At 39.7% G+C, this 27,788-nt stretch overlaps 2 protein-coding genes across 6 annotated transcripts in view; one reads left to right on the top strand and one right to left on the bottom strand.

The window, feature by feature from the left end:
- The window catches only part of KIAA0825 (KIAA0825 ortholog), a 243,686-nt gene extending 222,572 nt beyond the window's left edge, over positions 1-21,114 (bottom strand). For 2 of the 4 annotated variants that reach the window (XM_075079976.1, XM_075079979.1), the window contains exons 1-2: positions 20,915-21,114; positions 11,502-11,595 (exon numbers count right to left, since the gene is read on the bottom strand). The gene's annotated coding sequence lies outside the window, so the exon portion shown is untranslated. Of the gene's footprint in view, positions 1-11,501; positions 11,596-17,028; positions 17,198-17,435; positions 17,521-20,914 lie in introns of those variants that run through there. The other 2 variants (XM_075079977.1, XM_075079978.1) reach the window with 2 other exon arrangements.
- Positions 21,115-22,117: 1,003 nt separating this feature from the next.
- SLF1 (SMC5/6 complex localization factor 1) overlaps positions 22,118-27,788 on the top strand; it is a 40,121-nt gene continuing 34,450 nt past the window's right edge. Inside the window, exons 1-4 of one of the 2 annotated variants that reach the window (XM_075079981.1) lie at positions 22,118-22,227; positions 23,295-23,408; positions 23,564-23,639; positions 25,948-26,191. In XM_075079981.1, the coding sequence (XP_074936082.1) occupies positions 23,295-23,408; positions 23,564-23,639; positions 25,948-26,191 (434 nt within the window). In that variant the 5' untranslated portion in view covers positions 22,118-22,227. The remainder of the gene's footprint in view (positions 22,228-23,294; positions 23,409-23,563; positions 23,640-25,947; positions 26,192-27,788) is intronic. The other variant, XM_075079980.1, reaches the window with a different exon arrangement.

The raw sequence follows: 27,788 nt of genomic DNA, 5'->3' as shown, positions 1-27,788 counted from the left end.
AAGGAGGAGGACAATATGATTCCATATGTAATTTTACCTTGGCTTCCTAGATCACAGAGTAGTTTGTGGCCTGTAGCTTTTCAATCCACAGGCCTATTTCAGCTTCAGAAAGCAGTGTAGTAAGTCACTTTCTAAAACCAATACCCTCAAGGACATGGCAAAGATGGAAAAGTTTAGCTTAAGGTAAATAGAAGTAGAAAAGGCAACACTTGACAAACTTCACTAATAGATACAGTACTTATGTGGAAAGTCAAGCTCCTTGTCCATTTAAACAACATTCCAGCCCTGGATACTAATCCTTCACAGACTGTAGTATTTTTTTGTGTTGGGCTTACATTTTATTATTTAAACTTCAGCTTTCAATGGTAATCATGACAAAATTTAAGACTTGATAAACACAAAATCTTTGTAGATAAAACCATTCACATCTTTTCCAAAATATGCCATGAAATGTGGTAAGAACCTGCAAAACTAGTGTAAACAACAAAAACAAGAAAACAGGCCTTGTCTGGGTTATAGTCCAAAGGACTTCCTCTGTCAAAGTCTAGTCCATTTACTGACAACAAATATACCCTCATTTGAAGCAACTCTTATTTATTAATCCCACATATTCAGTGTCATTTTTCTAACAAATTCTATTGTTGATTTTCACTCAGTGTTTAGAAATTTCTTTCTCAGATCTAACTTAAATCACCCACAGTTTCAGGCTGCCACTCCTGATCCTTTCTTAATATACAAGTTATTCATAGAAGCACAGAATGGTTTGTGTTTGGAGGACCTTTAAACACCATCTAGTTCAATCCCCCCTGCAGTGAGCAGGGACATCTGCAACTAGATCAGGTTGCTCAGAGCCCTGTTCAGCCCGACCGTGAATGTTTCCAGGGATGGGGCATCATCGACCACCTCTCAGGGCAACCTGGGCCAGTGCCTCACCACTGTCATTGTAAAAAAAATTTCTTCCTAATGTCCATTTGAAATCTACCCTCTTTCAGTTTAAAGCCATCACCCCTTGTCCTGTCACCACAGCCCTTGCTAAAAAGGTCGCCCCCATCCCTCCCACAGTCCCCCTTTAAGCACTGGGAGGCCCCAATAAGGTCTCTCCACAGCCTTCTCTCCCCCAGGCTGCACAACCCCAGCTCTCCCAGCCCGGCCTCGCAGCAGAGGGGCTCCAGCCCTCAGAGCATTTCTGCACTCCAGCCGGGTGCATCCCAGTCTGTGCTGCACTCCCGGATTGTGTTTTCCCAGGTGCATGACCTTACACTTTTCATTGTTGAACTTCACAAGGGTCTTTTTGGCCCACTCTTCCAGCCTATCCACATCTCCCTGCCGAGCAGCTCTCCCTTCTGGAGTGTCTATTTCCCCACTCAACTTGGTGTCATCAGCAAACTTCATCAGGCTACACTTGATCCCATCATCCAAATCACTTATAAAGATGTTGAATAACATTGTTGAAGAACATTGAGTAACACTGTAAGGTTGGACTAGATGATCCCCCAGGTCCCTTCCAACCCAAGATTCTGTGATTCTGTGATTGTCTCCATCCCCCAGCCTGTACTGGTACTGGGGGTGGCCCCAACCCACACACAGGGACCTTGTTGGACATCATGAGGTTCTCCCAGGCCCACCTCTCCAGCTTGTCCATGTCCCTCTGGAAGGCACCCTGTCAACTGCACCGCATACTTGGTGTATCTGCAAAGTTGCTGAGGGTGCACCCAGTCCCACTGTCTATGTCATTAATGAAGACATTAAACAGTACTGGACCCAGTACAGACCCCTGAGGGACACAACTCGTCACCAGTCTCTGTCTGGACACTGATACATTGACCACAACCCTCTGGATGCCACCATCCAGCCAGTTCTTCATCCACTGAACAGTCCACCCATTAAATCTGTATCTCTCCAGTTGAAAGTGTAGGATGCTGTGGGGGGCAGTGTCAGAGGCCTTACAGAAGTCCAGACCCATGACATCCATAACTCTTCCCTTGCCCACTGATGCAGCCACTCCATCATAGAAGGCCACCAGGTTGGTCAGGCAGGACTTGCCCTTGGTGAAGCCATGCTGGCTGCCCCAAATCACCTCCCTGTCCTCCATGTGCCAGTCATCATGCTTGCATCATTACAACAGACAACAGAATGGTGCCAGAAAATAACTGTAATTCTCTCCTGGGTAATTGGTCAAAAAGATGTAATTAGCGAATTTGGATGTTATTCATACTACTGCAGGTGAAAATAATTTAGTAAGTCAAAACAGGAATCCCTTCTTTCAGATATTAATTTTTAGAGCTTCTCAGCATTTCAAAAAATCTCAGTTTAAAATTATTAAGACTTTTTAGTATTTTCTCAAAACATTTGTGACAGATATAGGAGTCCCTGCTAGATAAATATGAGGCTATGGCATAAAAATAACTATAATGGGACAGTAGCATTTAGCATACAAAAATACAAAATGTTGATGTTTGTCACATACTTCTTACTCAATTTCATTTAAGTGAAATTTCATTTATGTGACCTCTGAAATGTGGACATTTATTTGATTTTGACAGCCTACCAAAATGTTTTAAAAATACTGAAAATACTTATTTAGAATAATGTCCTTGTTTTAAAGAAATTTTCTATTTACATTACTATTCTATTTCAACAAGCTTTTAACAGCTGGTATCACAGAAGAGCAGGAGATTAACATGTAACTTTGCTAAAATATAGCATCAGCTTCTAGCTTCAGTGGTTCTGGAAATAACAGCCACCACACACTATCGAAACAAACCAGTCCTTTACATAAAACACTGACAAAAATGTGGAGATTATCCCTTAAAAATCAAAAAGAAGTGTTTAATCACTCTGTGCACTAGATTCTGCTGACCATGGCCTCTGTACAGGCCCACCAAAAGCCTTTGGTGACCTGTATCTCCATTTCTTAGGAGATATCTTTAGGAAAAGATTCCAGGTGCCTTCCCTTACATTTCGCTGAAAAAACCTCTTGGAGGGAGCCAGTGGTGTGGAAAGTGGACTTCTCCTAATCACAAATACTAGCACGACATTATGATCGTTTCTTAAAATATTAAATAAAAGACACAACTTTCCCACAAGCCCTACACTAAAAATTGATTACACAGTCAAAGGTGTCTCAGCTCATAACTGAACTATACATTTCAGTAGGAACTCACAGACTAAACTATGCCAAAATGTAAATATATGTATTGTACTTGCAGTAAAAATACAACATTGTATAAATTGTGAAATGCATTTGTGGTGTTCATACTAAGAATAAAACTCAGTACAACTACTACACACTAACATAAGCAAGCAATGAGGAATCTGAAATTAACTCTGGAACTATGCAAAAGAATTCATATTCACTTTTGCCAGGAGCACCTCCTCTGATCTGCTGTGTTCTTGATCTCTAAACAAATATCTTACCTTTCATACTTGAAAACATTGTAAATACTGAAATGCTAGGTTTTGAGTTTTTGTTTTTCTCTCCTTGCTCTTCAGACTACTTCCATAGACAGACATTAGAAAACATAGCATGGTCCAACCAACCTCCCCACTGAAGAATCCAAGACAGAATACACAGAGGTGGATTCCAACAGAACAGGGATATATTTAAAATTATGAGCATTTAGCTGAGTAACATGGCAAAATCTGCACATTCAGGAAGGGCAGCTCTCCCCCTAACTAACCTACAACAAGTCCACAGAAACTGTAACCTGAATTTTAAATGTTTTTCTAATTAAGTATTCTATAATTCCTGTTATTTTTCTTATTTCTGATCTTGTGCACACAGAGCATTTAAAGAATACCACTGCTGAATGATGACATGGATATACAAAAGTAAACATGAAGATACGTAGTTGACATTTGTCTCTGTTTGTCCCCAAACGAAATTCATTTACAGGGGAGGGGGAAGGAAAACCCTTCCAATTTCCTTCAAAGTGCGTCTTTCACTTGCACAATTTATATATTGTGATTAATAGTTTACAATGGGCTACATAATGCACAGCTATAACACAATGATGTTTACAAGGAATTATGTCATCAGCAGCTGAAGAAGGCAAAGAGTATCTATATCGCCAAGAACCAATAAATGTTTGGCCATGAAATGGCAGATAGCTAGCTGGCTTTTCCCTCTCTCTGGGTAACACTGCTTGTCTCTAACTTCTTCAGTACTGCTTTCTGCAGGTGATGAATTGCTGTGGCTCAAGCATAGCCTGTCACCTCCCATTCGGTGCTAACATCAGAATGCCATCTCACAGCTGCGATTGACTGCTGAACCCACGCTTTGAGACACAGCAAACCCACCTCCACCATTTTAAGTGCGACACAGTTAATCTTTCCTTGCACTGAAAAGAGACACAGGTCACTAAAACAGCATAACTGCTGACAGTGCCCAAGCGTCCTACAGCACTGTAACACTACTAACACCATAACCTGTGAAAATGTGCCAGCGTTTTGTAACTCAGCTAAGCAGAAGCACACAACTACCAAGGAGCAAACAGAAACTTATGATATGGTTGCACAAAAGGGGCTGAAGAAAACATGCGAACAGGAAAAGGGTAGGATAAGAGAAAAGTATACAAATAAAGCAGGAAATATGTCTGTTGGAACCAGAATAATCTGGCAGAATAAACAGAAAAGATTTCTAGCAAAAGCAGAACAAGTCCTCGTCCTAAAAAATAAAATTAAATATGCTGAGAGCAAATGAGATCTTCTCTATCTCTGAGGAGGAGGGTAAGAAGCATAAAAGACAAAGGAAAAATTCTGGGGGGAAGTTGCTTATGGGGTTCATGTTTTCCCTCATTAAGATCTCGAGGCTGGCTGCTTCAGTAACTAAGACCACCAAGGACCCAAGCCATCAATGGCAGCTATGCTCCATAAGCTTTGTGGTACCGGGTATTGACAGTTCAGGAAAGCTTGTTAAGGACCAGCTGCTTTAATTGTGTATGATAAGGACTGATAACAACTAATAACTACGTGTATTTTTTATTAATGTCAAACTAGTAAAGTATTGCTTCAAAGAGTGAAACTGCCCTGATTTATCTGTCTTCTATACGCTACCAACACAGCAATCTCTAACTCCCTAAACGATAAATATGCGCACACTTATATTCAGTTGCAAGTGCCATGCTCTTGTGAGTAGTACAATTCCTAGTTCCAGCCACACAGTACTAACTTTGCTATAGACCAGGAGTTGGGTAAATCACCTACTCCTATTCTTTAAACTTCATTAAAATGGGAATACTATTTTCTTCCCTTTCATTTGTCCTATTTATATTGTGAGCTCCTCTGATTAAAGACTGCCTTTTACTATGCCTAGTATCAATGACAGGCAAGGCAGGACCTCAGGCTGGTAGGTCCTATTTCCATCAAAACAGAAAACTGTAATGCTAATCTAACTTTTTGAAAGGTACAACTACAGAACTACGCATTTCATTTCTTGCACAGGAGTAGCTCACTGATGTGTTTTTCAACACCCTCCAAGATTGTCCTGTACACACAGTTTGAATCCTCTTTTATTTCAGGGTCTGATTCAGGGTGGTTGTTTGCCTTTCCTATTGCCCCCTCCAGCTGACATCAGCCTGCACCCTCCTCTCACATCACGAGTTTCATGCGCTCCGTTATCGGAGCACCTCCTTTACCAGTATCCCCACTGCGTTTTCAACACCATCCTCTTCTCTCATGACAGTCCTTATTTTGCAAGTCTGTGAACAATTCTATGTAACCTCTCTTCCCTCAGTCATTCTGCTCCCTTTCCCCTTTTGTTCTAGGAGATGAATCACTCTGGATGCTAATAAGTTTCACTCTACTGCAAAGATAGGTGAACATGAGAGACAGGACTTGCTATACTGGCATGGCTTAACTGTTCAAATGCTGCATGATGTTGTTTGGAAGATATGAAGCTATGCTATGAAGCTATGGCTATGCTAAATAACAGCAAAGGCTTTCATGTGTCACCTGTTTTCCTTTCAGTTTTCTAATTTCCTATAAAATCCTAAGACTACACTGAAAATTGCCCCAAAACAGAATTTTTTGTGACGTTCTTGTACTGGAAAACACAGAAGGAAACCACATAGAAATGAGAGCAACCTTCAAGCTTCACTATTGGACGTTTTACCTCTGCTCTAACTTGCCTATTCAAAAATTGAAAGTTTACCTATACAACCAAGATATAAAACAAAGGATTAAGATTAAATAATACATTGTATATCCACTAGACACCAAAAGATGCATACAGTGTGCAGCTAATGTATCTTCAGCAATTAAAAATTCAGCTATATGAATATTGCAATAATTTAAGTTTTTAAATTATTTATCTCAAAGTGGCAGAAAAGATCACTATTTAAAAATAACATGCAAGATGCAAGTCATGAAAAATTGATGTGAAGCAGCAATCTTTAAGACTTGAGCTCACTTCATGCAAAACTATTAATGCTAAAAAATTCCTACCAAAATTCAAGTCATTGGAAAAACAAATTTTATGACCTGTTCCATCAATTCTTAATCCTCCGTTTTACTCCCTCTGAAGTATACTAGCAAGCTGTGTGAACTCAAAAAAAGAATAAAGAGTTCTTGCTTAAATCAAGTCACAAAGGAGAAAATTAAATTCTTTCTGAACCATTCCCTTTTTCCTTCCATTTGCCCCTCTAGTCTTTTTGTTTTCTGCTACACTCCCCCTCACCAATTTCCCAATGAAAATAAATGATGGATGGCTTTGTGTTAAGTCAGAAAAATAATCTGTAACTGCATTTTACTGTAGTTGCTGCTTAACATATCCCAACAGTGAACCTAACATTTAGAATCTATCATATCACCATAGTCATCATGATCCAAGCTGCAAATAATAGAGAGTGTCACTGTCAATTTTGCTTTCTCACACTTCCTTCCCTTCACTTCATCTGATTTTAATAATCCCTGTCAAACCACAAACAGTCCAAATTACCTTCTTGACACAGAAGCTTTCAAGGAAGAGACAGAATCTCAACTTTCATTTAGCGACTACAAAAGCAAGCTGTCCGACTGGACAAATATTATTTCCACTCTTGACAATCTCTACAGTAAAGCATGCTTTTTAATTTTCACTGAAGCTGCCAAGGGTTTGATATAAGCTTCTTGTTTAGTGCAGATTGACTCGCAGGATTAGCAAACCAACAACTGTAATTGTGTTTAAAGAAGCCAGCACTTTCAAGTCAAAGAAAAAATTGCTTGCAAAAGGTGACAATTCCATGTCATAAGCTAACTGAATTAAGAAAAAGATTATACAAATAATGTCAATTTTGTAGATCTCACAGGATCTGTTTCAAGATCACTTTACATTTCTAAGACTGACCACATGTTTGCTGCTAACTTAATATAAATCAGAATTTCAAGGAGGACAACTTTCCATTCAACTACATCAGCAACAGCCTAGGAAAGGTTAGCATTTGACAACAGGAAATATGTTCAAGGCAAATAAGCTTCTGCAAAAGGATATGCTCTGTAATCATTTTTCTCTCTGTTGGCTTGCCTTCAAAGTAAGCTTGATAACATAACTCACTGCTTCACATATATCAGTTTAAAAATAATTGATTTCTCTGATGAGGCACGGTATTGTGTAATTAGCATTCTATTTGAAGTTTATGTGGATTAATCAAAGCATAATACATTTTTACATAAAATATTTTCTTCTCATAGACACACCAGTCTCTAATAATCTGGAAGTCTATTGCTTCTTAGTATTTTGACTTATTTAAAGTTGCAATCACGTTTTGAAGTGTTACTAGTTATAAAAGAAGAAAACAGAACAACAGAGGCTTCCCATCAGAAGCCTCATGTAAGTATATGTTTAAATACCTCAGATTGCCTACCCCAGCACAGGCCTAATTTAAGAACAATCAAAACTGGTTTAAAAGATTCTTTGGTAACTAGTCAGAATACACCAAATAAATAAAAAGCGTATTTTTGCAGGATCCATAAAATCATTGTGAAATGCAGAGGTGCATGCCTAGGTGGTGTTCAGAGTTTCACAGCAAGAGAATAACTCTTTCTACTAACACAGCAGCATTTTAGTGTTCTTTTAACAGTTTGGTCTGGCAACTGGCCCTCCATGATCACTCGCCTTCATGCCCAGACATCATTTTGCTTGCCTTTTTATTCTGTCTTTCCTCCTAGTGAAGAGTTAAGAGTTTTAACACCTTACTGTGTTTTTCGCCTTTAGCACTGCCAGCCAAAACACAATTTTGATACCCAGCAGTATATTGATTTGACCATATCTGGTCTGCATCAGATTGGACCTGTATGGATTTTTTATGCTAAAAAAAAAGATCTGACCAGAAGATCACTTAAAGGAGAAAAAAAAATTGTATGAGTAACACAGAGACCAATGGTATTCTCAGTTTTAATTAAAAGGATGTTGATTTAAGCCTCTTTAAGTTAAGATGCAGTCAAGACTAAGCGCTTAAGTTCTACATAACTATCAGTTTCAATCCAGAGCAGAACTCATAACTGAGATCAGCCAGCTTTATGCATTAAAAAAGCACAGATTATATCTCGTTTAAGGTTTAAGCACTACCAGACACAATGGAAATAGGAGATAGGAAAGATGTCCGTAGAACAGTATATTAAACTACAAATACACTGCCTGATGTGAAAGTATGTCTACACTACATCTACTCAATGGTAATAAAAATAACTGTAAAAAACTAAACCTTGTGTCTAACTGGTTTGCAGCTCTGTAACTACCAGGGAGGCCAGATTTTTTTAATTATTTTTTTTTTTAAGACAGGAGCATCTTACTAATTCATAAGCCATATATAAATGATTTTTTCAACTAGTTGCTCAGAGGTAGCCTTTATCTTTCCAGCACATCCTCTCTATATTTCGATCCAGTTTTGCTTCACTTGATATATTACATTATCAGATGTTACCTCTTCATCTCTTGGGAGGAGGTACAAGTGACAACTATGATACTACAAAAGCAAAAAAAATGCATAACAAACTGGCACTTTTAAAGAATATTTATCCACAATAGCTTTCCATTGCTGCTGAAGAAGAAAGAAAGGAAAATAAAGGAACAGTTTTAGTGAAAGGAACTTCCTCTTCTCAAGGGTCTCTTAAACGATACTGTCACACTTCTGCCTGAAAGTCCTTTACGCTGGGCAACTGAGAGTCATGCAGCCCATGAAAAACATCTCGTACCTCATGGCAAAGTTCATTTACCTCTATACTGTTAGTCTGTATATGCCATGGAAGTGCCATGTGGGTATGAGTCAAGAATACTCATGGAGAACTCTAATACTTTTTACCATCTCTTCCAGGAAGGTGTTGTGCCAAGAACATTATTTCAAAATATGATAGAGGCAATGGTGTTAAAAGTTGGGAGAGGGAATCATAACAAAATGCATTCACACAGGGGAAAAGAAATCTTTATTTGGAACCAGACCACGCCATAAATTACTGTGTAAAAAGGAGAGACAATCAGCTGATCTGGGATGCAGAAAAGGGTTCCTCCCCCCTATCATCTTAAACAACTACTGTAAAGATACTATATTGAATTCTCCAGCACAGAAAGCACTTAGCCTTCAGTTTCATGATTAAGAGGGCAATTGTTCATAAATATCTTACAAGTGAACACCATGCACTGTGTTATTTCCTACATAATTACAAGACTCAAATGAGTTGTGCAACCAGCCAAGAAGTGGAACTACAGTGCAAACAATGTGCCCTACTTGCCTATCACATGAAACAAATCTTTTGCTTCAGAACAAAACTGGACTGAAAACTAAAGATCTCATTTTTTTTTTTTTTAAGGAAGATTATATTTGAAGTTTCCAGAGAGAAAGAGAGGCGGACAACACAGGCTACAAAAAAAAAAAAGTAGTAAAAATTTTTTTCTAGGGTCACATTAACATTTCAACAAATTTCTCTTTCCTTATATTAATTTTATAGCATTTTACAACTTTTTTAAAGTTAAAAATTAATAAGCCATGTAAGATTCAAGCTGGAAACTTATAACACCATCAAATTTTTAAGGTTCAATCAATATATTTTTTAATTTAACTGCCTAAAACTGAGTACAGTTAACAACTCTACCAGAATAATCTTCAGAAGCATGAGTTGTGACTGAATCTATTTTTATACAAGAGTTTTACAGTGAACCTTAGGGCTTCAACTCTATTCTATTAATCTGTAAGAGAAATTATGCTTGTTGTCACCCAGCCAACAGCAGGTGGTCCCAATTCAAGATTCCCTTCAATGGTACACTACTGAGAAGCAGTGTGGAGAATGTTACAAGCACAAACAAAACATCCAATGAGAAAAGTAGTTCATGGTATGTATTCTGAATAATGAAGAAAGAGTTCAGGGATAGAGAAGGGAGGGAGCATTTACTGAAAGGACATATTATTCCTAGACAAGCTGGTAATAAGTAGCACTGCAATATCCTGTCTCATGTTAATCTTTGGAGCTGAACATTATTAAGAAAGTTTAAGTTTCTTCCAAATAAGAGAATCAAAATTTTATTGCTTTGCAAGTGTATATCATGGAATAGCATTGAACAAATAATTTAATTTTTAGTATCAAGGCAGATGGGTAAGATATTTCAATTTTTCTCTTCTATCACAGTGTGCAGCAGGATAAGTTTATTATAGGAAAAAAGCCCAAGTGGGCTGTATTCCTCACCACCCCTTCTATCTGCATTACCTGACGTAACTTACATGCTCCTAGCCAAATGGCATGGTAAGAATTAAAAACATCATAGAGCCTACAATTCATATTTCAAATAATCTACTTCTTTATCTGTACTAGCGGATGATATAGCTCCCTGAACCACTTTCTCTTGGAACAATTACAAGTTTTTATTAATTAGATTTTTGTACTATTATGCACTAATGGCAACACAATAAAGAGAGTAGAGAGAAATTGATTGTACTGAGAAAAGAGATTCAGACAACTTGAGAGATAGGCCACATTTTCTGACCCTTTCTTTACAGGGTCAAGAGAGGTTATTAGGTTTTTCTGTATATCACAGAACTGGTTGTATTCTGCTCCAAATGCGATAAATATGAGGGATTGTTGCACCTAAGCAAATGCTGCAAATTACAACATGCATTTCAAACACAGTGCTCTAAATTAGCTCCTGCAATAACCATGTAAATCCCTATTACGAAGAGATACCTTATTCATACTTCTTACAAAATTACACGGATCCAAAGTTAATACCATGTTAATACTAGCTAAAACAGCTAGTCATTTTTATAGCTGTTGTAAAGAGATATGAATTTATGAAATGATTAATCTGAACAAAGGTTGCTTAGAACTTTTTAAAAACTCCTAAATTTAAATGTAACATCTCCTACATTTTCTTCAATCAATAAGAATTCATATGTGTTCTTGATTAGTAACAATAAGCACTTTCCTATAAACATCACAGGTCTCATCCAGCCACCCAGTTAGAACTTTTTAAGCACTTATAGGTAATAGCAAGTCAATTTCAGAACATATCAATGTACAGTTTACAAAATACATACCTTCAGTCAATATGTTCTCTCTGTCACTAAAATCTTCTTGTTGTCAGTTCTAGGGCACTATGCATAACATTCAGTCAATAGCTCATCAGTGGTCCTACGGAAAAAGAAGGTAGTAAAATTACTAATAAGTAGTATTTGAGGAACTAACACCTTCACAGATAAAAATCCTAATTGCTTAGGTATTATATAAAATTGCTTATACAATGAGGCAGTATGCTTCTTAGTTCCAACTGGTAAATAACAGTCCAAGTTCAAAGCGTTAAAAAAAAAGTCGTTAACTTTTGGAGCCTCCATCTCTGTTGATACTCATCACACAAACCACAGTGCTACGTAACACTTCATTTCGTTGTTCCAAAGATATAAAAGCAATGAAGAGAAGGTATGTACAGGATGGGACATTAGAAGGCCACAGAATCTCCCAAAATACCATATGGCAGCTACAAGAAATCCTTAGACAAGGTCCACATAGCTCAGTAGTTTCACTGAGAATAATCTACCTTGTGGTGACTCACTTGTAGAACACGCAACTTAGAAAACCGAAGAGGTGAAAGTTTGAGATGGACATTTGGACATTCAGTATACAAAGGGACTTATAAGAAAGATGGAGCAAGACTTTTTACCAAGGCCTGCGGTGACAGGACAAGGAGCTAGGGTTTTATATTGAAAGAGGGTAGGATTAGACTGGATGTAAGAAAGACATTCTTTACTATGAGGGTGGTGAGGCACTAGAACAGGTTGCCCAGAGTTGTGGATGCCCTATCATCGCAAGCGTTGAAGGTCAGGTCAAATGGGACTCTGAGCAACGGATCTAGTGAAACATGTCCCTGCTCACAGCAGAGAGCTTGGACCAGATGATGTTTAAAGGTCCCTTCCAACCCAGAGCATTCTGTGACTGTATAATTCCCTGACTGTAGTAAAACCACTAAAGAGTGACTGCTGCACCCAGGAGTGGCTGTAGACACTAACATAATGAATCAAATAAGGTAGCTAAAAACGAGGTCAGCAACAGCATCCTACCACCCTTCTGCACCAGCCCCTTTCCCTGTGCAAGCCCGTTCATCCCCATTTACCAGGCCACTGTATAAGCACTGATGGTGGCTCGGGGTAGGTGACTGCAGTGGGTGGCTGGTGCAGGCCTGACCACTTAGCAGCAGTGCCAGTTCATGGTAGATTAAATTAACAAAACTATGATGAAAATGATAGAATGCTTGCCCTAGAGACCTTCAGAAATCACCTCTACAGAGGAAGTGAAAGGATTGTTTACACGTGTGTGCTAACATACCTGAACATAAAGTTCCATTATGTTTAACAGCAACAGAATAGGAAAGCAATTTCTTACATAAGAAGTAACAGGAACTATCCTGTTCACCTACTTTAGTTTCACAATATTTTAAGTATTTAAAAATATTTTTACAAGGCTTTCTGCATGTATTAAACTCTTGTTTTGTTCAGTAGTTTGTTAAAAAGAAAGTGGCTCTTTATGTGGAAAAGGATTGGAAACTCTTAGCACTTTCCAGGGTTTTAGCTAAAGCACCCCATGACTAAAGCTCCTCTACTCAGTTGTTCTGCCAAAGAATCAGCAAAGACAAGAGCAAAGGAAGTTTAAAAGAACCACATGTAAGTTGACAACAGTATAGCCCCTGTTCTTTGACCAACACTTTCACATCTGTATTTTAAATGAAGAACAAAGCCAACAAAGCCTGTACTTTTTCCACTGCTTTTATTACTTTTCTGAAAACAGAGGCTATGCAAAAAAACTATATCAAGAATGACAGTAAGGTTGTAACTCCAGCCCACAAAAGCCAAGAAATTTAAAATGAGTCTGACATTCAATCCTTAAATCATGCAATTGTGCTTCTTTTTTAAAAAGCAACAATGCAAGTTAATGACAAGTTGTCAGCCCTAACTTTGAATTGCCTGAATTTTGTCATTTGGTGTTTGTGTCACAACCTTAATGTTATTTAAATGTAGTTTTTAGTATCTATTATTTAAAAAGGTCTGCTTTACGACAGCAAAAAGCTTTGATGGAATAAACCTCAAAGTATACTGTAGTGCTGGTATGCCACTTCATTAGAAGTAGTGCATAAAACATATGCTGTTGACAAATCTAATTCATTAAAGGTGAGGTAGATGCACTTTAAAACAACTGGATGGCATCATTATCTACAGTTCCTTTTATAAATTATTCTTCTTTTCCCTTTTGACTGAACTTGTCAGTGTTCCCTTTTCAGACTGTGAATGTTTTTGCCTTAAAATTCAATACCTTCAACATGTTTGGACAAGTTAAATAAGTAGCAAATTTGCTAAAACTGAAATTGTAAGCAGAAACATTCACACTGACGATCACTTATATTAACAAATGAGAAATAAAATTAAGCAATGATGTATAAGAGTTTCAACTTTATCAAAAATAAAATTTAAAAATTAAGAGAAGAAGAAATTACAAAGTACAACAGAGTAACATTCTGGCATCATTTTGCATTGCTATTCAGAAGGCTTGGATTTTTTATTGAATTCTGCAAGAGAAGAAGATCAGGCATATCACAAAGCTGACAGCTAGCTGACACATTTAGTTATAAAAGGAAGAATTGCTAACTATATTACTCAGACTTTTAGGTAAAGACCAATATTGGTCTTAGAACTAAAGGTTATAGAAGGGGTCCATAAATAGAGTTAAGCTAGTATTTGAAGCACGGCCCATAAGAGCGGTTAATTCCTTGAGGAGCCTTCCAACAGACAAACATGTATAAGTAGTCAAAAACTGATCAAACTCCTTAGAATACCGCTGCCTGTGAGAACATGTAAATTCTTCTCCTCAGCCCAGACAGAATGAAGTCCTTCTATCACCATGGTCTTTAAAACCCAAATTGCCGTGCAGGAGCTTCACTGAATTGATTAAAAAATAAAGTGAAAAAGAATGCTTTTGAGGATTAAATATAACCAAGTTATGGTTATATTCCACTAATCACATATTCAGCAAAATTCTAAACTACATTGTATACACAGAAACTGGAAAAAAAAAAAAAAAAATCAAGATTTTTGATCAAGGATTCTTTCTGTAACATAATTTTCTTTTTAATTCCTTATCTATAGACCTAAATCTATCTATTTAAAAAATACAGAAATTTTTGCATAGGATGCATAGTCATACTTCATTATGTCAATACTCTGTACAAATATTTTGTAATGAATTAGCTGGATTAGCAAAGAATTTTGCCTTGTTCAAGAAAAGCCCATGTATAGCACATAATGCCATCCTATGTATTTCTATACAGACACATGTACACATACACATTTTTAACTAGATGCAGTGTTTCAGCTTAATTCTATTTTGTCTCTTGCAGAGATAAGCTTGTTCCAATATAACACCCTGAAAATTTAAGAGGTGGACATTTTGCTGAGAAAAAATTGGTATATAAGTAACTCAAATATGGGAACACCTCCGAATATAATTCATAGAGGCCTATTTTATGCCTCCATGGATTGCAGCAAATCAGTTTCTGCAAGCAGCTCTAAATGTTTAAAGTAAAAACTGACAGATTAATTTACCACATTTCAATCAGCATCTACCATTTACCTCAGAAGATTTACATCATGTATGGCCAATATGCTACACATGCAATTCTCCTAATTAGTCTCCCCATTAATCCTCATCCTGCTCTTTTTTCATGTTGTTCCCTCTCCTGCCGTACTGTCTTTACAATCCCATGGGTGGAACAGTCATATTTGTTTAAGCCTTCCACCACCAAAACATGGGAAGAGTTAGCTGCAGATGGGCAAGAGTACTGTGGTAACTCCACTTGAGGAGACACATCTCAAAGGCCACCTGTCTCCAGAATCCCTTAGTGAACTGAATTCAAAATCATGCCACTTACAGCATTCTTATCACTGAGAAGATCTGTATCCCATTGACTGCCAGTACTAGCAACTCTTCTTGTAAAGTCATTTCTTAGGTTCTGTGAAGGGAGCTTCTGTTTACATCTAAACAGGGAAGTAGGCCTTTGGGTACCTGAATTCTACCCTGGTCTGCCTAATACAGCTTTGAGGATGCTGCTGGCAGTGGGGAGGCAGGAAAAGGACAGAAACAGGGCCGGCATCCATCGAGAGTTTACGCTTAAATAGAAGAGCCCATAGTGCCTTCCAAAAGGAAGCTTTCATGCTTCCCAACATCTCCTGAAAAGATGCTCTATTCCCAGTCAGGGATTTCAGTCCCGCTCTCACCCTTAGCCCATACTGATGATCTTTACGAGCAATACTGTTGCTAACCACACAGCCCTTCTGTCAAGACTGGCACGCCGCGTGGGAGAAACCACTGATGGCAAAAACGTTCTACATTAATAAATGTTGTTGTTTTATTGGGAAAGTGGACGAACATGGGGAGACCTTATTTGTGTCACCGCTTCAAAGGAAGTCCTTTATTCTTCTGTGCATAGGGGACTGCTGAAGAACCCCTTTTGCAAAAGGTCTAGCCAATTCTGCAATCCTTCGATCATTTTCAGGGAGCTATGTGGAGAACCTCACCAACTCTCATAAAGCCCCTGGGAAGGACTACAGATCCCAAAAGGACATTGCTGTCTCTTTCCTTGAGGGAACACTTCCCTCATAACACAGAGTGGTGTCTCTGGATGAGAGAACAACTTACTTGTATTACATCTAGGTATGCCAAAGCCAAGCAGAATCACGCAGTAGTGTTCGCAATAACAAAACTCCACTTCTCTTAAATCCCAAGTCCACAAGTGTGATGGGAAACAATCAGTCATTAAGCAAAACTTCATGTTCATCCAAACAAATTATTCATGAGACTCAGTGAGGAAAACAAAAGTTTTGGATGTTCAGCTTATTTTGCATTGAAACAGACCTCAAAGCATACCTGAAGAGAAACCCACTTTCTTACACAACAGGTTACTACATTAATATAATCTATCTTTTGCTGTTACTCTGACAGTTAATTTTGGATTTATTCTTTGGTAACTGCTGTCTGCTCTCTGAGTCTAGCAGACAATGATTTCTGAGAAAATAAAAAAAAAAAACCAGCACCAATGAACAAATTCTTTTAGTACCAAATGTTTCTATTACAATCTCTCAGAGACACTAACAAGACACTGATACCCCAGGGTAAGTTGCATTCGGCAGGGACCTGGAATTCTTAGGGATGGATGACAAAGCTGTACCAATACAATAGTTATCTGCAAGATATGCTGATGGCAGGGGTTTCACCTTAACTTAAGGGACAATTAAACAGTTAGAAGGAACTGCAATGATGCTCTGTTAACCTCACCTTAAGTACCAAATCTATATCTGATACTTGTATGTCACAATTTTATATACTCTTCCAGTTACATATTGATAAAATACATAGGACTGTAACATACTGTAGGGTATTTTGATACTAGCTTGCTCTTGTGCTACCTTCATTATCTTCCCTATTACAATGTATGCCACACTTTCTCCTAACTTCTCTTTAGTGCTTTTGTTTTCTCCTTCCATCCACAACCATCTACACCTTTTGCCCACCCTCCGTACTGACCTCAAGTACAGGCAACAGCAGAGAAGGTAAAAGTGTACACGCAACATGTTACCCCACTGGTTACATCACATCTTACTTGATTTTCTAATGCTTGTGAACCAGGGTTCATGTTTATCTGCACTGTGGGGCATCAATCATGCTGTTGGCTGTTACCTGGTAAGAAATAAAACTGGGGGGAAAGAGGGGTTATTGCAAAGAAGAAACCCATTCTGGAACATTCTGAGTATAAACATCGTTATTTACAACACAATTATTAAGAAAAATTTATAATTTCTGCTACCGTTACACACATTCACCATTTTGACTGCAGTTACTTAGGGAAGAATGATACAAAAAAAAAAAAAAACCAAAGAAAATCCATTGTAAAACACACTCCCCCCCCCCCAAAAAAAATCAACAAATACAACCCGAATGAGCTTATGTGGATTCTCAAAAAAAAGGTGAAAGGACTTTGATGAAGGAAAATCTGCTGATGACATCAGAATGCATCTCCTATGTAGGAGAAAATATCAGAAGGTCAGCCGGCAAATTAGGTCAGTTCGGTATTCCAGGCAGGTATAGCGGATTTAGGTCAGGGGAGGAGAACAGTAATATGATTAAGAAAGAAGGTCCAAGGAGCCAAGGACTAACTCATGTTAGGCAAAGACATGAAACTCGAACTTTACGTTGTAGGAAAGGTAAGTATTAAAGGCAAAATGAAACCATTTCACTACTTATATTCTAAAAGAAAAAAGAAACAAGCAAACAAAACCTTATTCCAAGTCATGAGTGACTGAAAGCGCACCAGTCGAGTTCATTAATTCATTAATGAGTGAACTAACACACATAAAGCACGCACCTTGGCATCATTTACAAAAGAGTTATTGAACAAGTTGCTGAACGCTGTGCTGTGCTCTCAATATTTGTCCCTCAACACTATTCACTGACATACATTAACAGAATATGAGTTGGCAGAAGGGCTGATGAATGCAAGGAGATAGGAAGATAGGCCAAGCTTACAATGATCAGAAAAAGAAATAAATGCTTTATGTACGACAAAAATGGTGACACAGAAGAAGCACAAATGATACCTCCTGAAAAGACCATAAAGAAGTTTCAAAGTACAAAGTTATGATAACTGAGCATTTTCATAATCAGTAAGGCTTGAAGAAAAGCAACAATTTTCACAATGCTTGTTCTGCCACTTCTATATTCATCAGCTCACAAAAGAAACTATACGTGCATTTGTAGAACAATTATTCTCAAGAAGCTATTAGATTCTCTGGATTTATATTATGTTTATATTATTCCCAATTTTTGTAATCCCTTATCACTATAGAAGAAAAATTAAATTCCTTTACTGTTTTGACAAAGCCAAAGTCAGTGCTTCACACTGAAGACAGACTTACAAAATGGGTTTAAACCAGGGCACAAAGTTAGACTTTTCTCCACATGAAGGCAGTGTGGAGACACTTCATACTGTTTTAGCTTTTATGACTGACTCTTCAGTGTAGTTTCTACCGTTTTTTTACAAAGCTATAACTACTAAATGTTTAAGCAAAATTTGCCTATGGCATTGTGATTTTTGTTTTGTCAACTGATACTGCTTCAACAAGTATACACACATAATGTTGAGGCACTGTTAGAAAAAGCTCTAATGAATCATCTTTTAAACACTGAAATTTTTCATTAGTCAACTGATAAACTTCTTTGCATGACAGAAAATATTTTAAGCACGTGATGCAAAATATCTTCCTCTGATAAAAAAATCTGTCAGATCATATTCCACAATGTAGAAAATGTTTATGCATGATCGTATCACAATTACTGCAAGAAATAACATATCATTTTCAACACAGGAAGACAAAAGGCTAGTAAGGGACAGAAAATCATGAAAAAAGACCCCAAACCCAAAGTTGCGAAGTTGAGGATGAAGTGGTGAAGGTTTGCAGAGAGAGGTTGTGAGATTTAAGGACAACATTGAACAGTGATCACATTGATGATGGCTACACCAATGAGGCCTGGAGAAAGACAGCTGCACATATTGTGTGAAGTAAAATAGCTATCTATGGAAAAATGTAAAAAGTGAAACTTCAAGGCAGAAGACATGGTGGTAATACAATTATGTGTTGAACATGAAGGAAACAAAAGGTGTAAGCTAGAAAGCTAGAGCAGTGGCACGAAAACAAGATTCCTCTTTTTTTTTTGTCTCCCTAAGGAAAAAAAATTAAGAGGCACCTACACATTGTGAGAGAGATTGGTGCCTGAAACACTAAGTAAACTCTTTTTGTGAAAAAGGTGTACTTATTTCTCTGATCTTGGCTTCTTAAAGAACTGAGAACGTGAGAGCCGTACAGTCATTCTTGATAGTCCTTAAAATGTAATTAGAAATTTTATAAGTGAAATACCGTTTGTGTGGCTCTGAAAATCACATCTGAATTTTTAGAAAAGATATCACATATTGTGTAGAAGAAATGTAGAAGTGGATATCCATGTAAAACCCACAAACAGCTTAAATAGCGTTTATGAATACTTAGCAACTGAACCATATATTTGACAAACACATTAAAAGAACAAAGAAACCTAGAGGTACTGAAAAATATACATTTAAAAAGACTGCTCCCTAGACCTATAAGACCTAGTATTAACCCTTCTAAATAAGAAAACCGATAATGAATTAAGAGATATCTAGCTACTATATTGGGATCACCACAAGGATGGGAAAGAAGAAAATATTTCAGGCTTTTTATGAAAAAATAATAGAGGGAGAGAATAAGTGAAATCCAAACTTATCAGATATCACTAAAATGAAGGTAAAAACATCTCTATTTCTTAACGCTATGCTTCAGTAACATTGTATTTTAAAGTGAAAATAGACATGGAATGTTTGAGGTCTCAGTTATTTTGATTCAACATTATTTTATATGCCAGAGGAAAAAAAAAAACTAGAAAATATTTAGTTCTCAAAGGTAACAAAATGGTTATCATCTAAGTACACAAATTCTTCACTAGTAGCTAGTCTACAGTAATGTGTGCTGAAATTGACAGGACTGGATGCCTAACACTTCTCCAGCCTGTTATGAGTCCTGTGGCATAAAACTTCTATTAGTTACTGGTTAAGTAATCGACAGTAGTTAGTAGGAGCTAATACGAATTAAATTGTTAACTTTAAAAAATACTAAACCAAGCATTAATTAGCTCAGCTTTACCAGACTACATAAACCCAGAATTATTTATTCATATGAACTGTGTTCCTACTTTTTTTAATAAGCTAAATTTTGACAATCAAATAAAAATCTATTGTCCCTAAATATTTTTTAAGTGTGGACTAAACTTGAAATCACATTTTATAAAACAAACACTGTTTTTTTATTTTCTGCATTCCAGTTGCACACATTAAAATTAATACCTTTACAGTGCAGGTAACTCAATAGTGAAAGTCTAAAGGTGCAACAGGTACAAAATAGAAAATGCAACCAACCTTCATTGTCAAACAAGAAATGCAAGCAATAAGTACAGCCATTTAACTCTGAATATTCTAGAGGTTTGAAGATTTTACAGTGCCACTTGTATTAAAAGCTAACGACAGAGGCTGTTGATGGTTACTTCTTCATGCTTGCATACAAAAATATAGCTGCAGTGTTAAGGAAACAGAAGCCAGGAACAACTTCAGTAAGCATTAAGGGTACCAGAATACTTTATGAACAGCAATGCAAGACCCATCTGAGGTCCAGGAGACACAGTTTTCCATTTTGATATTTGGGAAACTCAGGTGGATTTAAAACCAGGCATCCAGTGTGCTGCCAAATTTCAGGTGCCTGAAGCTAGGTGGTTTTGGTTTTGTTCCACGGGAACACCTATGTATGCCTTACCTTTATTGACCTAAGCTGCAGTGACAAATACTCACCACTTGCGAAAGTTTTGCCATGCATTTCTCAGTTTACAGGTCTTATATACAAAACAGCTACCTCAGTGGGCACAGAGGGACTTGACCACTATCACGGAAGAATTTTAGGGAAGGGGAGAGAGTAGCATTCGGTTCTCTAAGGAGGCAAGTCAAACATCTTTGTTACGCTTGAATCAGGGTGCGTGCCTTCTACTCTGCAACTGTATAAAAAAAAAATGAATAAAAAGGAAAGCGTTCTACAAAGCGAATTTGATTCATTATGAAGAACTAATAGATTTCTTGTGCGTTACCCATTCAGTGCATTACACGACATGGAAATCACGTCACCTCCCAACTACACAAGGGACCAAAATGAAGTTTCACAAACAATCATGATCTTGGCATTTCTACGTTCTAACCTGAGTGCTTGAGGTACAATCTGAATATTATTTTGACCTTCTCACGTTGCTTTGTAATTTTAGGAAGGCCGAACCCTGACTTCCCTAAGAGAGGAGTCAGTTCCAACTCCATCAGCGGGGCGGGAATCCCTTCACCAAAATACGTGCCTCGCTTAGGCGGCTGCAGCAGCACCCGGCCACCGCCCCGAGGGTCAGCCGTCGTGCGGCGTGAGGCACTGCCAAAGTTTCTCTGAGAAACTGAGAAAATGATACCGAGAGTCAGAAACCCCTGGCCCCTCTCCCGACTCTCACAGGCCGCCTGTTCCAGAGGGGAGACGCCTCAGCCTGCCCCTACACCCAACCCGTCCCTGGTCGTCCACCGCCTTCCTCTGCCCAGCGGGGTCTCTTCCGTCCCCCACCACACACCCCACCACATCTTTTCCTGCTCTTGTTATAAGTCTGCTGAGCAACCAGAAACGGTGATTTTAAGAGACCCTGCGGCGGCGTTTCCCAGCTCACCCTCCACCTCACGCCCCCAGCCCGCCTCACCCCAGCCCCCTCAGCCCGAGTGAACACCTCCCTCCCCTTCCCGCCGCCGCCCGGCTGTGAGGGGAGGCGGCCCCGCCGGGGGCCCCGGGGCGGGTGGCAGCTGCCCCGCCATCCCATCCCATCCCCGTCCCGTCCCGCTCGACCGCACGGTGAGGGGCGGAGAGGCGCGGCCCCGCCGGGGGACACTTACCCGGCCGCGCTTCCCCCCCCCCGCGGCTCCGCGCCCGACGGCCCCGAACGACGGCGGAGCGTCAGTGACAACGGGCCGGAACGGCGGCGCCGCCACATCCGGGGGCGGAGCGGGGGAAGGCGGGAAGGCGGCGGGGCCGGCACGGAACGGAACGGCGCGGAACGGCGCGGGGTGGCCGCCTCCGCGGCACCTGCCCGGTGGGGCTCCCCTCAGGGAGAGCGGTTTATCCTCACGGGGGCGGCGGGAGGCCCCCCGCAACCTCCGGGGCCCGCTTGGCTGTGGGGCGGAGGCTTGAAGGGCGCAGCGACACCCGGGGGACTCGGTCTGCTGCAGGCCGCGGATTGGGGGGGTGGTGTCCGGCGTGCCGCCGTTGTTTGGCGGGGGGGAAGGGTGTCTCTGGCGTGCCGCTGTTGTTTAGGGGATCTTCGGCCTGCCGCGGTTATTTGGGGAGGGTTTCCGGCCCGCCGCAGTTGTTTGGTGGTGGTGGGTCTCCGGCCTCCCGCAGTTGGTTGGGGGGGGGGGGTCTCCGGCCTCCCGCAGTTGGTTGGGGGGGGGGTCTCCGGCCTCCCGCAGTTGGTTGGGGGGGGGGTCCTGCGGCCTCCCGCAGTTGGTTGGGGGGGGGGTCCTGCGGCCTCCCGCAGTTGGTTGGTGGGGGGGGGTCCTGCGGCCTCCCGCAGTTGGTTGGTGGGGGGGGTCCTGCGGCCTCCCGCAGTTGGTTGGGGGGGGGTGTCTCCGGCCTCCCGCAGTTGGTTGGGGGGGGGGGGTCCTGCGGCCTCCCGCAGTTGGTTGGGGGGGGGTCTCCGGCCTCCCACAGTTGGTTGGGGGGGGGGGTGTCTCCGGCCTCCCGCAGTTGGTTGGGGGGGGGAGGTCTCCGGCCTCCCGCAGTTGGTTGGGGGGGGGAGGTCTCCGGCCTCCCGCAGTTGGTTGGGGGGGGGGAGGTCTCCGGCCTCCCGCAGTTGGTTGGGGGGGGGGAGGTCTCCGGCCTCCCGCAGTTGGTTGGGGGGGGGATGTCTCCGGCTTGCTGCAGTTTTGGTGGGGGTCCCTGTCCTGCCCCGCCACCCCCTTTCAGGTGCCCCGGCTGGAGCAGGCAGTAACAGCTCCAAAGAGCGTTGCACCGCTGTTAGGTAGCGTTAATGTCTTGCGGTGTGTTTTCCCACTTTCTCCGGAAATGAGTAGGGATTACTAGTAAGATCATGCAGGAAATGTTTCACGGTGTGTATTTTATGTGTTAATGTTTACTTTTCCTTTGTTTTTGTTCTAACAGATGGCGAGTGACAGGCAGAAACGGATAATCCAAATAACTGGATTTAAAAATCAAGAGAAAAGGGAGCTGCTCCAATGGCTGTTCAAACTGGACTGTGTTTTTTTAGATGATAAGGTATTGTACACTGAAATACCGGATGGTTAGGGCAGAAAGAAAAAATGCGAGCCTCAAAATAAAGGATTCTTTGGTAGCCTAGAGTTGTGTATAAATATCCAAGGAAGTGAAACTGTTTCCAGTGTTACAAGAGTGTTTTGTTTTTGTTTTATTAGAAGTACAGAACTTGTACACATCTTATAGCAAAAAAGCTGTGCAGGAGTGAGAAGTTCTTAGCTGCCTGTGCTGCAGGTGAGTAAAGATTTGCTGTAAAATTTCATAAGATCATAACGTAGGACTGGAAGGGATTCTTAAAAGGTTTCTAGTTCCCTCTTTTCATTTTGTGAATGAACTGTCTTCTGAACAACCTTGATTTTTAACGTAGTATTACGTTCAAGGTCTGATTCACTTCCTTTTGGTTTGGATTTTTTCTTAAATGATATTCCTGCCATCTTCCTATATTTGATCTGCACCCGTTCCCAAACAGAAAGCTTTGTTATGTGTTTGTTAGATCATGAAGTCATATCCAAGTGATGTAGGCAGTTAGAAATGGATCACTTGGAAAGGGAGCTGAGAGAGTATGGACACATGCAGTCAGCATGAATTTTGACACCAAATTCACACACAACAGTCACTGGTAAATATCATTGTCTGTTTATGCAGCAAGAGAAGATTCCAGGCTATTGCCGTTCTGACGAGAGCCTCTGGTCTTTCCACTGGCTTTTCTTTTACCTAAGGCCTGGTGCTGAAATCTCACACACAGACAACTAAAATGCTTTTAGAATGAGTATCTGTATTTCAGGATTTCTTTATAGAGAGATATGTGGAAGGCTTTCACGATGAGTTTAGAGAAATCTTGCGGAGTTATGAGATTTCACAGTGCTGATCTGTTAATTTGTTAAACATGAGCTTTATTTTCCCCATATCGTATTCTACCGAAATGTTAAAGCAATTTTTTGGGATGGATAACCTTAAATTTAAGAAATAACAGACAGAAAATACTAAACCTAGATTTGGATTTAAAGATATAAGTAAATTTCTTGATTTCATACTTGTGATTATATCCCGTATTAGCAGGCATTTTCAGTCATCTGTTGCTGCTAGAATTTAGGGGTACGTGTGTATATATATGAATGGATGATTCCTGGCACTAATATAAAATTCTGATCACACTCTAATCAAAAATGAAATAGACCAAAAGTTTCCATGAGGGAAGCAGTGTTAAAATGTAGACAGATTTGTGGCATATCACTGACTTTTAACTATTATAAGCCTTTGAGTTAATGTTTACTTGGGGTTTTAAAACATCTGGAGATGTTTTCTTGAACTGAGTGGAAACAATATGTGCCATGTCCCCATGGCAATGCAAAACTCTGTTGTGTTTCTGTACTTGCAAATCATCCCCAATACCATCTAGTGCATTTTAATCCTGGAGGAGGTAATTTTTTTTGCATAATCATTGCTCTTGAGTGTGTTCATTCCAACTGCAGTTTTTCCCAAGTCTAAAAGATCACATTTAAACCCATTTAGAACTTCCTAGAGATGAACAGAAACAGTAGCAAGGATGCCAGTCTTCACAGACTTCCTAGCTGACAGAAGTTTTGAGATGGAAACTTTGAAATGAAAGTGATTTTAACATACAGGTTGTACATAGCATACCTTTTCCAGTCGTAAGTCTACTGGTACCTATGCTAGGTTGTGCAGAAGTACCATCTGTGCTCCTGCACTGAGACATTTCACCAGTCAACCCTGCTGTTCTCTGAAACCAATTAGGTTCACACAATTCAAGTCAATTTCTCTTACAGTATCTTCTGTAGGTAGTGTTTCAATACAGGAGCAGGGTACTAACCATGGCTCTTGACCTAAACCTGTAAGAAGAGAGAGACAGAGAAAAAGGGGATGATCGTTACATACAGTATCAAAAGCATACATGCAGAAGATGAAAGAGGAGAGGCGGAGGAGGTGGAGCCAAGGGATGAGAGAAAAGGATGTGAAAAGAAGAAAGGGGAAAGACAAAAGTCTAAAACCATATCCCCCTAATATTGGTATTCGCTACAGTCGCAGTTCAAGTAATATTAAGAAGATATAAAAGAAACAGCTTACATGCTAAAGCCTTCATTCCTCTTTTGAATCATTGGTGGTAAAATATTTCTTCAGTTTACTGCATTTTAGTACATTTGTAGAAGTGTTGAATGGTACTAAAAATAAAGGGTTAACCAAGGTTCTGTGGAAGTCAGGAACAAAATCTGGGAAGCTGAAAAATTCCATTTGCAGATTTTTGAGGGGGTATGCAAGTATTTTATCTAGGAAGGCGAGAAAAGGTACTTCATCATTGAAAGAAAACAAAATGATAATTTTCAGGGGCATTGTGAGATTTCTGATTTTGAAGTGTGAAGAGGAGAACTCTTGTTGCAGAAAGAAATTTTTAAAATGGTATTTATAATTCCAGCTTTTATTTGCACAAGAAAGGTTGAAGTTAATTTTATATTAGATCTTCAGTTGATTGCTGCTTGTCTGCACAAAAAAATCTTTTGTGGCTGACAGTTCATTTGCTTTTTAGGACAGTGGATACTAACTAAGGAGTACATAATTAATAGTGCCGAAAGTGGCAGATGGCTTGATGAAACAACGTACGAATGGGGATATAAAATTGAAAAACACACCCATTATTCACCTCAAATGCAATCTGCACCTAAAAGATGGCGCGAACAACTGAAACACACTGGTGCTCCAGGGGCCTTCCACAGATGGAAAGTTGTCCTCCCTGTTAAGGAAGGTGATAAACGAATGGCGTCTATTAGAAGGTAGGAGGATATGTCTTAAAGCTTAAATAATGAACAATGGAACAGTTATTTTATGGTTGAACACATTTTTGTTCTTCAATCCCAGTTAATTTGGACCATAGCAACATCCAGCTTGTCAAACTCTGAATTGTTTTCATTAATATACTTCCATATTTTTTAATAATAAATTACTTTTAACATCACTGCTTTTCTCACTTTCTTCTACTACAGTGTCAAAAATAACACGTGTTCCCATAGGTTTGCATCTTAAGTAAACCACTTACAGAAACTTACTTCATGAGGCAAGATACGCAGGCTTGTGTTTTTCATGAGTAGTTGTTCATTTTGTGTGTATGTTACATCTATATTTAAGTTGGGTGACCTGAGACAGCTGTGAACTGCGCCTTATGGGTCTGGACAGCACTGTGGCTCACCTGATCGGTTTTTGTGTCACATTGATGCAACAGCTTCTTGTTCTAAAGACCTAATTTGTACTGTAACAGATGTTTCTGATATGATGTAAATACAGATAGTTCAGAATGGAAAGAACAAAAGTGTAAAGGAAAAGCAGAGAAAAGGAAGTGCAAGAATTCTGGGACTACATTTCCACCCCCACCCCACCCCCACTTCCTACACATCTGGATTCTGTGGTTTAAATACTACATTGAATCGCAAACTGAGCATGTTAATTAATGTTTACTTCTGGCACCATAAAAGCAAATGTCCCCTGACACTGTTTTAGAGCTTTACGTTTATTGCAGGAGCGGATGCTGTGCTAGTCTCCTTCTCTGTTGAAATCCCAGTTAGTTAGGCATCGTTCTCAGGTCTGGGCATGCTACTGATGCACAGTCAAGAAGGCAAGCATAGTTTGCTTGATGGTGGTTCAGGGCTGCAGGCTGCATTGCAGAATGCCTGTCTGTCTGCAGTTCCTAACGATGAAGTGAGGTGCAGCTGAAGTTACCAGCTTCTGATTTTGCCAACTGAAGACATTCTAAGGATGCTATTTTCTTGGCTGAGCGGAAGAGTTTACTGTGTGCTGTCTTGCAGAAGGATGCACTCGTCTTGCTACACTTGTGAAAAATGCTGTTTCTTTTTCCATAAAAACTGTTTATGCAAATCTTCCTGATAAATGCTGTCTTGCGCAACTCCCTGTTCGCAGTAGAAATAACCTTTAACAGGAGCTACATCAGCAAGACAGATGAACAGGCAGTTTTGTAGAAGGGATATCTTTTTCCAGACTGTTTCCCATACACCAACACGGGGATCCTTTTAGTTAGTCTGAAAAGAGTGAAAGGTAGATATTTTTTGTCTCCAGCAAGTACCATCTTCAGTCATAAAGGCCATTGTAGCAGTGGGGAAAGGTTGATTTTCTCTAATATTTACAATACTACCTTTTTCCCCCCTCTTCTGTGCTTTCCCTGCCTTTAGTGCCTAGCTGTTGAATGGGTAAGTGTGTGAGACCAGCATCATTTTCTTCTTACATACTTGGGTTATGAAAAATAAAACATATATCCACCGTGTCAAGAAACCTTATTTCTTCTACCATTTTTTTGTCTGGTATCTTTTCTAAAAGACAGGAATAGGTGCAGCAGTACAACTCTGGAAGTTGCATCCAGGG

This window comes from Phalacrocorax aristotelis, chromosome Z (assembly GCF_949628215.1).
Source record: "Phalacrocorax aristotelis chromosome Z, bGulAri2.1, whole genome shotgun sequence".
NCBI lineage: Eukaryota > Metazoa > Chordata > Aves > Suliformes > Phalacrocoracidae > Phalacrocorax > Phalacrocorax aristotelis.
Note: the sequence above shows the minus strand (reverse complement) of the source record. Positions and strands in the feature narration are given on the sequence as shown.